The sequence below is a fragment of the Catharus ustulatus genome, chromosome 31 (genome assembly GCF_009819885.2).
Source record: "Catharus ustulatus isolate bCatUst1 chromosome 31, bCatUst1.pri.v2, whole genome shotgun sequence".
NCBI classification, from domain to species: domain Eukaryota; kingdom Metazoa; phylum Chordata; class Aves; order Passeriformes; family Turdidae; genus Catharus; species Catharus ustulatus.
This window is the reverse complement of record NC_046251.1, coordinates 3,364,602-3,376,936: the sequence shown is the minus strand read 5'-3', so window position 1 is coordinate 3,376,936 and position 12,335 is coordinate 3,364,602. Positions and strand designations below refer to the sequence as shown.

Here is a 12,335-nt window from a genome sequence, read left to right as displayed (position 1 = left end):
ATAGCAGGAATGAGGCACATCTTCAGTCTGACCCATGAGCCTGGCTTCCTCCACAGGGTTCCGAACAACTGCTCATCTTTGAAGTCAGATCTGCATTTTGCTTCTGATAAATCTGTTTAGAACTTTAAGGACTGTGGAAGTTTCAAACTGCAACTCGAAGCCTCTTGTATTTGTTTAATCTGATATTTCCAATTGGCAGCCCAGTTTACACTGTAAGCCAGAACTACTACAAACAAAGGTGTAATCTGAACATTGTAAATATCTGGAATGATCCCTTTTGGATACAGCAAAAGTAGCAGTTTACACAGCTAATTTATACCACCAGCCCCTAAAACTCACAGAAGTTGCAATTACAGGTTCAATTAATGGCTTTGGGGATCCTGGAGTTGCAGTCACATCCTGCGGTTTCCATCTGCATCTTCTTTTTAACCTCTTGATATTGGAAAGTTGTGTGTTTGGAGGAGGTTTGGCATAATTTTATGATCCTGACTCTTGGAAAATGTTTTTGGAGGAGGTTAATGAGGGAACATAGAACCTGGATATCTCCAGCTGCCACCCCATTGTGTAATATGGATATTCCTCCAAGCACTGCTCCTTTCGAAAGGAAGGACCAAGGGTGTTCAGTTGTTTGAACTATAATGTTCTTTTCTTCTCCCAAACACTTCACCCGCAAAGAGCTGAAAGAGCCCTTTTGTTTTGACTTTGTAACTGCCAGTTTGGAGAAGGCCTTGAGAGGTTTCCTGCCTCACCTCCTTGGGCTGGTGATTAGGAAAGAGAGGGATTCATGTCCCTGGTGTGAGTCAGAGCCTTCCCTGGTGTCCAACCTAATCCCCTGATTAAGACTTCCTCTGTTGGTGCAGAAAGCCCAGTCCCTGCGGAGAGCAAATTACCCCATGGCCCTGAGCATGGCCCCGGGGGCTCCTCGCCTCGGAGCTGTCTCCCCGTGGAGTCTGAAGGACAGGTCTGGCAAAGTCACCCAAATTCAGCCGTCACTTGGTGAGTGCAGAGGATCTCACCAAGCTGGAACAGACTATTGTTCCTTTTTTGTTCCCCGTAGAGACTTACAGAAGGTGAATCTGAAAGAGCTCTGACACCCCGCCTTGGGAGAAGCTCCAGAATAGTGAAAGCCAAAGAAGTAACTGTCACAAATATGAACTTGCAGCATAATTCTAGAAAAAACTGACACTGATGGCACAGAATATGTGAGCGAACAGAAATACATCACAGATCCTGGATGAAACCTGATCTGCTTCACTAGTGTTTCAGGGAAGGTCATAATGAAATGCTGCACATTCCCAGGATTCTGCACATCCCCAGAATTCCTAGAATTTTGTGATTCTGTGCATGTAACTGGGAGATGTTTTGAATCCTTGCCTACAAATCCAGACCTTAAACTCAGCGAATTTACTGGTGTTTTAGATATAGAAATGATCCATTATGACACAACTTCCACAGTGTTTGTTGTTCTACAGTTGACTTTCTTCTTTCATTTTTCCTTTGAGTTACTTTTCCGCACCCAAAATTGTGAAATTACCCCCACAAAGTGCAAGTCCGCAAAACATCCCATCATACACAGCCCTATGAGACACAAAACCCCAAACGACACACTGCAAACAAATCACAAAGAGTTCCTTCAAAAATGTTCCTAAACTATAATTAGCACTAAGTTAGGGGAGTACTTCAAACCGTAATGTATTCGAAGGCAACTTGCAAACAGAGCACTTTTAGATTCCTTTTTATTTCCTCAGTAGTTACTATTTGCCGGGCTGGTTTGCATTTTGAGGAGCATTTATTGCTGCCAGGCAAACCAAACCCTTAAGTACTTAAATTAACGTCCTGATCCTATCAAGGCCAGCTTCCCAAAATATATATAAGGGACAGCATCCCCGCGTCGCTCCAGTGGGATCTCTGCTCCTATCCTGCACCAGAGCAGCCCCATAACTTTGCTATTCCACCTTCAAATAAGCCACGATGAGCAGGCAGGCACCGACGGTGAGATCTGTCCTGGGACGAAGAGGCTTCAGTTCAGCCTCGGAGATCTGTGGTCGCAGCTACGCCGCGTCTGCCAGCCAGCCCGTGCGGTGCGGCGCCTACAGCAGCAGGAGCGTCTGCAACCTGGGCGGCAGCAGGAGGATCTCCTATGTCAACGGGGGCTGCGGCACCGGCTGCTTTGGGGAGATGGGCTTCGGGGCCATGGGCTACGGGAATGTTGCGGGAGGAAGGATTGGGCTGTGCGGCCCCCGGGGATACAGCATCGTGCGCGGGTTCCCCGAGCGCAAGGGCGACGGCATCCAAGGGATCTGCATCGACGAGCGGCTGCTGAAGCCCCTCTGCGTTGGGGTGGACCCGCTGGAACACGAGATACGCTGCCAGGAGAAGGAGCAGATCAAGACCCTCAACACGCAGTTTGCCTGTTTCATCGACAAGGTGAGTCCAGACCTGCTCCAGAACTGCTCTTCCTCAAGGAAAACAAAACCTGACCGACCCCCTCCCAAGCCCATCTTGTCCCAGGAGATCATCAACCTCCTCCAAAGCCCCAGTCCAGCTCTGCCATGAATCCCTGAGCTGGCTCCACACAGGGGTCCAGCTTTCCACAGAGAATTTTAAGATAATTCTAATATTTTTTAATAACTACTAATAATTTTAAGAGCATATTGGTCCAGACTGAGATCTTTTTAATGGGGGTCATTTCAGCCCTGTCCCTGTTCTGGCATTCCATGGCCTTGAATCATTGCCATGGTTGCACTGGACTTTCTTGCAGGTGTCACTTCTTGGACAGTCTCAGTTCAAATTGGATTTCTTGCTGCAGCTCATGTGAAAGTTAGAGCCCTGACAGGTTCATCTTTCTGTCCTGTGTTAAATAATTCCAATAACTCCCTCCTCTCTGACTTTAAATATAGCAACAGTTCCAAAAACCTTCCTGAAGGCAAAAGTGGGTAATCTTGATCCAGACATGTAAAGGTTTGTGATCAAATCTGATCCCTTTGTAAAAAAAAAAAAAAAACAACAGAGACAAAGCAGTTTCACTATCTGAGGACTCCATTTTATCCTAAAATACATCAGAGGCACCATGTGGAGGAGTTTTGTTCCTAATGCGTGTTAAGAAATGCAGATTTAGAAACCAGGCTCCTGGATTTCTAAATAATGTAGACATGGGACTCTTTCCAAATAATGTAGACATGACATTTAGATTCCTAAATAATTTAGATGGCCGAATTCTAAATTTTGAAATAATTCAGACTCATGGCATAAAAATTTCTTAACAGGGCAGATAACTTTCAGATCACGGTGCCGTATCATCTCTCACTTCCTGAAAATCCCATTCCTGTGCCTGTGGTTAAGAGCAGAGAGTTAAGCAGACGTTGAGTCCCTGCCTTCACCTCTTTACTTGAAGAATTACTATCTTTTGCCTTCAGGTCCGATTCCTGGAACAGCAGAACAAAGTGCTGGAGACCAAGTGGGGCCTCCTGCAGCAATACGTGCTGCCAAAAAAAGGGAAAAACCTGGAACTCTACTTTGAGAATTACATCTGTGACCTGAGGAAGCGCCTGGACTGTTTGCTGTGTGAAAAGCAGAAACTGGGCAGTGAAGAATGTGCCACAAGCCAGCTGGTGGAGGAGTTCAAGTGCAAGTAAGGACCTTCTGGGCCCCTTTAGTTGGTGGCGTTTTGCTTTTCTGGTTCATCTCGGGCAACTTCTTCCAGACTTGTGGCATGTCCCCTCTGGGAGTGCCACATTCTTCTGTCTCACTGCAAGCTCTTTGCATTGGTAATGTTGTTGCTCATGAAGAAGCTTCTGATCTTGGGATGGTTTAATGTTGGTCTCCAGACACTGATCTGGCAGTGCCTGATGGCAGTCCCAGCAAGACAGAGTTGTCATTTAAACCTGGTGGTTATTGTCATTTATACCTGAGGTTATTGTCATTTATACCTGAGGTTAGTGTCATTTATACCTGATGGTTGATGTCTGAGTATCTGAGCATTTTTCTTTCCTCAGCCCTTTTCTCCTCATTTTCCAACAGGTATGAAGAGGAAATCAACAGGCGCACGACTGTGGAGAATGAGTTTGTGGCACTCAAAAAGGTGAGAACTCAAATGACATGAACCCTTATAGCTGTAGTAGGTTTATTTGGGGCAAAACTTGGCTGAAATAGCTAATTATTTCAGAAAACCCACAATAGTGTCAAGACGAATTGGAGGGAGACTTTGAAAGAGGCACAGGGTTGGGAAAAGAGGCAAGTAGAAAGTAAAAATAATGTCTCCTCAAAGTTTGCATCATCAGCACTACAGCGCCAGTTTTGTTGCCTCAAAAACATTCCTGAAGTGTGGGAGGGGGACAGAGCAGGACAGGTCACACCAGAACACCAGGTTATTTCTGGCTGTCTCTCCACATCCTTTATTCTTGGACATCAGAAAAGCAGGAATCATTTGAAGAATATTAAAAAATTGTGTTTAAATACTCATTAGTCAATTGTGGGTTTGTAGCTGCGTCCTAAGTGATAAATCAACTAATTCCTGTAAGTCGTGTTGGAATGGTTTTCGTTTTCCTTCAGGAGGCAGCAGGATATCCTGACTCACCCTCTCACACCTTTTTTCTCTCAAAATCTTGTTGAGACACATTTCTGTCTTGTTGGTCTTGTCTCTGTGTGTTTCTCTAACATTCACAGCCAGGTTTGGGCTAGAATGTGTGTGTCTCTCCTCTTGCAGGATGCAGACTGCATCTTCCTGAACAAGGAAGAGCTGGAGGTGAAGGTAGATCTGTTAAGGAGGCAGCTGGAGCTGCTGAAATGTGTGTTTGAGGAGGTGAGTTTCTCTGGCACATCCCTGGACTTTGGTGATCCTGCCTCATCCTTCAGGTGCTCCAAATTTCTACTGCTTGAAACTCCTCTGGGATGTGTCTCATACAAAGCCCTGAATAATTAAAAGCGTGGAAGTACAAGGTTGATATAAAATTAACATGATTATGCTGGAGATAGGGTGGTTCCCCCTTCATTCATGCAGCTCCAGGTAGGAATTGGCTGAGTCCTAACTCTACCCTGGAGAGAAGATGCGTCCGTCTTGTTCCTCCGGATTGCAGCTGCCTGATTAGAGCTCAAGCAACTCCCAGCTCAGTCCTGTCATTAAATCACTCAGGCAGCAGGAGATGAGAGGATACCAAGGGTTAAGTCACTCCAATTCCTTGCCCTTGATGTGGACAGAATTGCTGCAGGTCAGCACGTAGGTCAGCAGTTACAGGTGGCAAGTCATGCCGCCGCAGGATTTTCTGCTGAGCCATCCCGAGGGGCATTTCTTGACTTGTTCTATCCCTCAGCGACTCTGAGTCCCAGCCTTTCCCTCCCTGCAGAGGTGAAAGGAGCTGACTAATGCCTTCCCAACCCATAGGAAAGGGCCCAGGTCGATCGCCAGCTCTGCGACACCTCTGTCATCGTCAAGATGGACAACAACCGAGACCTGGACATGGAAAGCATCATCAAGAACGTTGAGTGCTGGTACCAGGAGATCGCCCAGAAGAGCAAAGAAGAAGTTGATGCTTTCTACCAGACCAGGGTGAGCAAGAGGCCAACTGGGTCTGTGCCTGGCAAAGTCACAGGCCAAAAATGATGATTGTCCCGTTTCTTGGTTCCAGTTTCAGGAGCTGCAGGATAAGAGAGGGAAATATTGCCATGACCTGCAGAGCAACAAGTGTGAGATTTCAGAGCTGACCCGGATGATCCAGAAGCTGCAGTGTGAGCTGGAGAGTGTCAAGAAGCAGGTAGGAGATGTTTCCAGAGATGTAGGACAGCTCAGATAAAGGGCAAGGTGATGCATTCATCTTGAGAAGATTTGAGATCTGCTCTAGGCCCTGGCTGGAAAGTGAAAAGTGGGTGGAGAGGGATGGGATGGTGGAAGAGCAGATTTATCCAAACCCAGAATGTCCAAGAATTAGGATAAGAAGCTTGGCAGACACCTGCACTGCTGTCTTCCCCTGACAGGTCTCCTGCCTGCAAACCTCCATTTGTGACGTTGAGCAGCGCGGGGATTGTGCCCTCAAAGATGCCCGGGAAAAGCACGTTGAGCTGCAGAACGCCCTGCAAAAGGCCAAGGACGAGCTGGCCTGCATGCTGCGGGACTACCAGGAGCTGCTCAATGTCAAGCTGGCCCTGGACATCGAGATTGCCACCTACAAGACTCTGCTGGAGGGTGAAGAGAGCAGGTGGGTCACACATTTCCCTCCTGTGTATCTGAGACCATGGCAGCTCCTGCTCCCAAGTGAATTCTACAGCTCCAAGATCTCCCCAGGCTCACAGAAACTGGGCCTGGAGAGGTGCTTGGAGGCCATGGAGGCACATGGGTGCCAGCAAAAGCAGCTCCTGTCCTAGGGATAGTGAGGCATGTTACAAGGGACTAAGTGGCCTGGATTGTGGCTGGAATATTGTGAATAACGTGCATTTCTCTTTTCTCCCCACAGGATATGTGTGGGGAACCCTGTGAGCGTGTGTAAGTAATTGCACATTTTCAGTCATGAAGACTTTTTGTTTTAGAAAAGATTCCTTTGGGAAAAGCATTATCTGTCTGCCCCAGGCCCCTCTGCTTCCCTTTTCCAGTTCTGGAAAGTTTAGCCTCAGAAATCTCAAATATGTTTGAATTTTTAAAGAAATCAGCCTTTGAAGTGAGTGGAGAAGGTCAAACTCAAGACTCCACCCTTGGAGACAACAGGGAGTGTCCTGGGGACATGGGATATGCACTGAACCTGGGAGGTGCCAGGAACCTGGGAAGGGGGAAGATCCATGAGGGGATGTGTTGGAACTGGGGAGGAGCAGGAAGGAGCAGGGGCTCAGACATGTTGGACAAATCTGGAGGAAATCAGGTTGGTTCTGTCACTCAAGAAACAACCTGCCTTGTGAAAGTTTTCCAGTTTTCCTCTCTAACCTCTGACTCCCATGGGCTCTGTTGCAGCTGTGGTCAGCAGTGGCTACAACATCCCCGATGAGTGCGGGATGATGGTCAACGGGGCCGCGTGTGGCTACGGCTCGCTGGGCAGACGGGCCGGGCGACACAGCTCCCAGAGCGGCGGATTCAGCTCCCGCAGCGCCGGCATCCACCCCAAGAGAGTGCTCAGCTCTGTAGCCAAGCAGTGCATCCCAGAGGTGTTCTGCCAGGCTGCGGGGGTCAGCTGCAAAGCTGGGGGGTTCAGCTCCCGCAGCGGGGGGTACCCGGCGCGCACCGTGGTCAGCGCTGGCAGCGGCGCCCTCAACGCCAGGATGGGGCCCTGCCAGCCCGGGGGAGTGCTCAGCTTTGGCAACCAGGGCTGCGTCATCCGGCAGCTGGCTGGGCCCCCCGTCGTTGTGTCCAGCAGCCCTGAGGTCGTGGGGTGCAACAATGGCGTGGTGGGGAATTTTGGGGTGGTCAGAGACCCCTGCGTGGTGCCGTAGGGCCGCGGAGCTCCCGGACAGCGGCGCGCGGACGCGCCAGCCCCGTGCTGAGAGGATGCAGGGTGATTCCTCTGCCCCTTAGTAGCAACATTTGTCACCAAAGCCATTCCCACATTTGTTAGCCCCAGATTTATCCCCCCAAACTGTGTTTTCAGAGTCCCCAAGCCCAAATACCCCCCTAGAAACTTTTCCTGCAGGTGCTCAGCACAGTGTGATTTCTGAATCCTCACTTAAGGTTATCACAGCTTTAAGGATTTGTTTGTTGCGCTGCTTCGCCCTCTGTCTTTTCCCATAATGAGCAGATTAATTAACAATATTCCCCACTCCATGATCCCTCCTTTTTGTTCCAGCTCCTCCCAAAGCATTTCAGAAAAGAGAGTGAGGATTTAACTGCTTAACTTTCCCAGGAGACGCTGCAAAGAGCAGATTCTCTTAATTTTTATCCTATCTTTTTTTTGCTCCAAGAAAACCCTGCGCTGCAAATTTATGCTTAAATCTGAAACAAGGCAATTTTCAAAGCACCTACTGGTTACTCCACAGCCATGAGCTTTTTTTTTTTTTTTTTTTTTTGCGTGTTGAATTTGCTTATGGATGAACATGTAGCACTTTCATTTGCTTCTGCATGTTGGGGTGGCTGGCTCAAGGCGTGCTGAGTTTTAGAAGAGATCACCCCCTTTCCTTTTCCATCCCCCCAAAATGCCAAGGGAAGTTACATAAATTGTCCATGTTGACACCTTGGACAGCACGAATGGAGCTGTTCCCATTGACTGCTCATACTTCCCAGCTTCTCACTGTGTCCTCAATAAACTGCTTTGAAAGGACATCTTTTGCCTCTCAATTTTTCCATAGATACTCTGGGGAGAAGTAGGAACCAAAGAGACCTTTGGATTCTCTGCAGGCAGTTTGGGACACGGTGGGCTCAGGTGTTACTGGGGGTTACTCTGGTTTATTTATCTCCTCATAGCATATGATGTAACATATTTCATAGACCAATTAACAATTGATGTCCAAAATAATCCTGAACACCACACGGTGCTGTTTTCAGCCTGCTGCAACCTCCAAACAATGCATTTGTTTGATCCTTTCCTGTCAGAGCAGTTGAATGAAGATGAATTCAGCACTGCCCTTCTGGGCTCATAGCTCTGGTGAGCAGAGCTGTGGGATCAGAGTCCTGCTTCAGACACAAAACCTTGGCTTTAGTGGCTTTGGTGATGATGACAAAGTGTTACTTGAACACTGTGACTTAAAAGGCAATGAGATCTCTTGGCCATAATGGGGTGGGATTGACTTTGTCCCGGTTTTGGAGCTCCCATGTTGAGCTCAGCAGGGTTGCTGGGGGTTTATTTCATGGAAAAAAATGATATTTCCACAGGGTGATTCATCTGGCCAAACGCAGGTGCCTAATTTAGCATGGAATGCATTGAGCTTGAGGCCGTCTGGACCATTGGGTCTGTCCTGGCTCTGGAGGCAGCCCCGGGCAGGGGCATTAGCCCAAACATGGGTGGCCCATGCCAGGCGCCTGCAAGCTCCCAGGAATCCTCCCTGCCTCTCCCCGCCAGGCTTGCAGACGTTATTATCACAGGGAATTTCTTCCTGTCTCCAGCCCAGGAAGAATTACAGGTCACGCAGCCCCAGTAATCTCCCCACTCTCACAGGGCAAAATTCTAATTGCACCCTGAAAAAGGGACAATTAAAGGGTGAGGCAGGGAAGAAGATCAGCACCTTTGGGGAAGGGCAGGGGATGTCCTTTCTATGCTGAGAGTGGAAAATGCCTCATCCAGCTCTGACCAGCTCTGTGTCAGACCCTGGTGGGGTGAGGTGGACACTTGTCCTCCTCCTGTGCCCTCTCCAATGAGGAATCCCGGTTCAGCAGTTTAATTTTTAATTGGCTGGGATGGAGCCCTCTCATCAGAGAATTCTGCATCTGAGCTTGCTTCATTCACCATTTGCAAATGGAATTTGGGAATAGGAGTCCCTCACATCAGGCAGCTTCTGTTCATTGTGTGACCATCAGGGATTCCTGGTGTGGTGTCCAGATGTCACTCAGCCTTGGCCAGGTGTCCAGGAAACACTGCAGCTCCAAATTTGGGTCTTGTGTCTGAGGAGGCCTGGCCATCCCTTCACAATCCCTACCCAGCATGACTCAGCTTGGCTTTGTGCCGAGGTCACTTTCTTTTGTGTTTTGCTAAAAAGATGGTTTCTTGAGGAAGAGGAGGGGGAGGAAGCCCTGCTTTGGGGCTGGGCTTTGGTCCTCACTGGGCTGACCGGACCCACTGCTCTTCCTACACTTTCTCTGCCTTTACAGCCTGGAAGAACAGGAACTGGATTGCATGGCATTCCCAGCTCAGCGGGGTGGGGGCCTGGCAAACTCAGCATTTCCAGAACTTTCCCCCCCGACCATTAAAGTCAGACACCGAGGCAGCCCCAGGTGAGAAAGGACTCGAGCCTGGGCTCTCCCTGAGGGGCCTTGGGCTGAGCTCAGACAGGAGCCTGAAATATTCTGAGCATTACCGAGGGTGACTCTTCCCATTCCTGACTGAGGAAGCAGGAGGTGAGTGCCTAATTTCAGAGGAATAATGAACTTTTACTGGCCTGAATAACAGAGAGAAGAAAGGGAGATGATCCTGCCTCACCCAAAACAAGGGCAGTTCCTTTCCTCCTCCTCCTGGAGCCAACACCCAAATATTCTGAGCTATAATATTAACAAACCAAAGAGGGAAATGAAGGCTGCATTTATTTTTCTCTCTCTGGCTACAGGTCTTAAAAAATTTATTACAGGAGCAAAGGGAAAAGGTTAATCTCAAATGGATTTCAAACCATTAATTAAAGCTGTAAAACAGTCTCAAAATCCTCTCCTGGCAAGGGATTTCTGCCTGTCTTCCCAATATTTATTTTGTGTTTTTATCTTGGAGATTGTTTTGCCCTTATTCTTTTTATTTCCTTTTTAGTCTTAAGGAATGTTTAGACTATTTTTCCTATTCTTTCCAATAGCAACAAGTACAAACATTCATTATAAGTTGGGGAACTGGAATTTCTGTCAATTAAAAATAATCAAATAAAACATTTTGATACTGGAGCAATGTCTCTATGAAGTTTTTCTGGGGAAAAAAATTAGAAATACCATTCCAGGAATTTTATTCTATTTAATATCTTGGGTTGGGTTGACTAACAGTAAAATTAACATCATCCCAACCAAACTCAGGACACCAAACCAAAGCCTATCATGGTTGAGGAGATGAAGAAGAGAATGGGAAGCAGCAAAGCCACCCAGGCTGAGTGGCACAGTCCAGGTCTCTTCCATCTTCCAGGGGACACATGGAGGGGTTACCCCTCCAAAAACCAAATGTGTGCTGCCAGAAGAGCAGCTTGAGGAGAGGGGAGACTCCTGCACCAGACACCTCCCCACCCTCCCCAACAAGCATCTTCCAGTTCAACCATCCTGAGCAGGGTGGGACCACTCTGCCATAAATTCATCTTTAAAATAGGAGAGATCGATGGCACCAACCCACCCAAGCTGAGCTTAATTTATAGACTAGAAGGGTGAGGGTCAGGCCTGGCACAGGCTGCTGAGAGAAGCTGTGGCTGCCCCATCCTGGAAGTTCCAAGGCCAGGTTGGACAGGGCTTGGAGCAACCTGGAATGGGATGGGCTTTACAATCTTTCCATGAAATTCTTCCTCTCCTACATCATCTCTCTGCACTGAAAGCATCAAGACCGGAATGGAGGAAGAGGTGGGACTTTGACAGGAACAGAGAGAAAGTAATCTCCCAGAAAATCATCTCCCAAAGTCATCTCCCAGAAAATCATCTCTCAAAGGCCCTGGCCACAGCGTGTCCCCGCAGCACAAGGCAGGATCAGCAGCACAACCACAGCCACAGTGGGGAGAACTCCCATCCCAGTAAATAGTGGAGCTGGTAATTAACCCCAGCAGCATGAATGGAACAAGGAAATGTTCTCCCAGCCAAGGCTGTCATTTAAGCTTTTCCACTTGCTCATTATTCCCTGTGTGTAAGAGTTACCAAAATGTTTTTTTATGTCAAAAGCTGACACCAACCAAGCCAAACAAAACCAGGCAGGCTCAAGAGACATTTCTTCCATCCAGCCTGGATAAGGAATCTAAGATAAGGAATATTTTCTTAAGTCTGCCACTAGACAGGCTCTTTCCCTGGCCTCTCAGCCCCTCTCCTGACCTGGAATAAGATAAAGATGCTGAACCTCTGCACTTTATAAATGAGGAGTTTTGAAGCCTTTAAGCTCAGGATCAGCAGTAAAGGGAAAACCAAACTCATCCAGCCTTTTAATCAACAGCAACAGCAAAAATCTGATCAGATTTACTGGAACAAGAACCCTCTCTGGCCTCTGTGGAGGTAGTAGTGGTGGAGAATGTCAGGAGGAGGTGAGAGGGACATGAGGGGAGGACGTTTATGCCTTAGGTTTGGCTTTAACAATCTTAGAATCTGGGGAGGGCAGAGATTTGGGCTTCTGGCAGCAGAGGAGTTGGAGGATGAATCCTGGTCCTGGTGATCCCAGTTGCTCTCATTCTGCAAACAATGAAATATCCAGAGAATTAGCAGAGAACTGGGGATGAATCACCTTGGACTGTGAGAGAGATAAAGAAATCTCAGGAGAAAATCTGCCTCCTTTGCTGACAAGGTAGGAGTGGGATTTTTGCTTCATGGTGAATTCATTACAGGGTCAAACTGGGAAGTCCCCAGTCACACCACAGTGATTTGGTTTGGAATATCCCACTTCCAACCAAATCAACATGTGCCATTTCAGCTTTTGATTTAGGTGTTAACAAAAAGGTTTAAGAAGGTTCTCAGAAGTTCCTGGAGGACAGAGGTGGCTGATGAGTCCCCATCCCTGGAGGCATCCAAGGGATGACTGGACATAGCATTCATAGCTCTGGTGTGGGTGACGAGGTGG

The 12,335-nt window shown here is 47.9% G+C and overlaps 1 protein-coding gene across 1 annotated transcript; it reads left to right on the top strand.

The window, feature by feature from the left end:
* The first annotated feature begins 1,971 nt into the window (after positions 1-1,971).
* Positions 1,972-7,410, top strand: LOC117009195 (keratin, type II cytoskeletal 4-like). The gene is made up of 9 exons (XM_033083443.1): positions 1,972-2,427; positions 3,417-3,631; positions 4,021-4,081; positions 4,706-4,801; positions 5,381-5,545; positions 5,625-5,750; positions 5,971-6,191; positions 6,447-6,475; positions 6,935-7,410. The coding sequence occupies exons 1-9, from the start codon at positions 1,972-1,974 to the stop codon at positions 7,408-7,410; spliced, it is 1,845 nt and encodes a 614-aa protein (XP_032939334.1).
* Positions 7,411-12,335: the final 4,925 nt, after the last annotated feature.

Coding starts and splice junctions, on each gene's coding strand:
- LOC117009195 (XM_033083443.1), top strand. CDS start 1,972: ATGAGCAGGCAGGCACCGACGGTGAGATCTGTCCTGGGACGAAGAGGC. Junction 5,546..5,624: donor ATGCTTTCTACCAGACCAGG/GTGAGCAAGAGG, acceptor TCTTGGTTCCAG/TTTCAGGAGCTGCAGGATAA. Junction 6,192..6,446: donor CTGGAGGGTGAAGAGAGCAG/GTGGGTCACACA, acceptor TTCTCCCCACAG/GATATGTGTGGGGAACCCTG.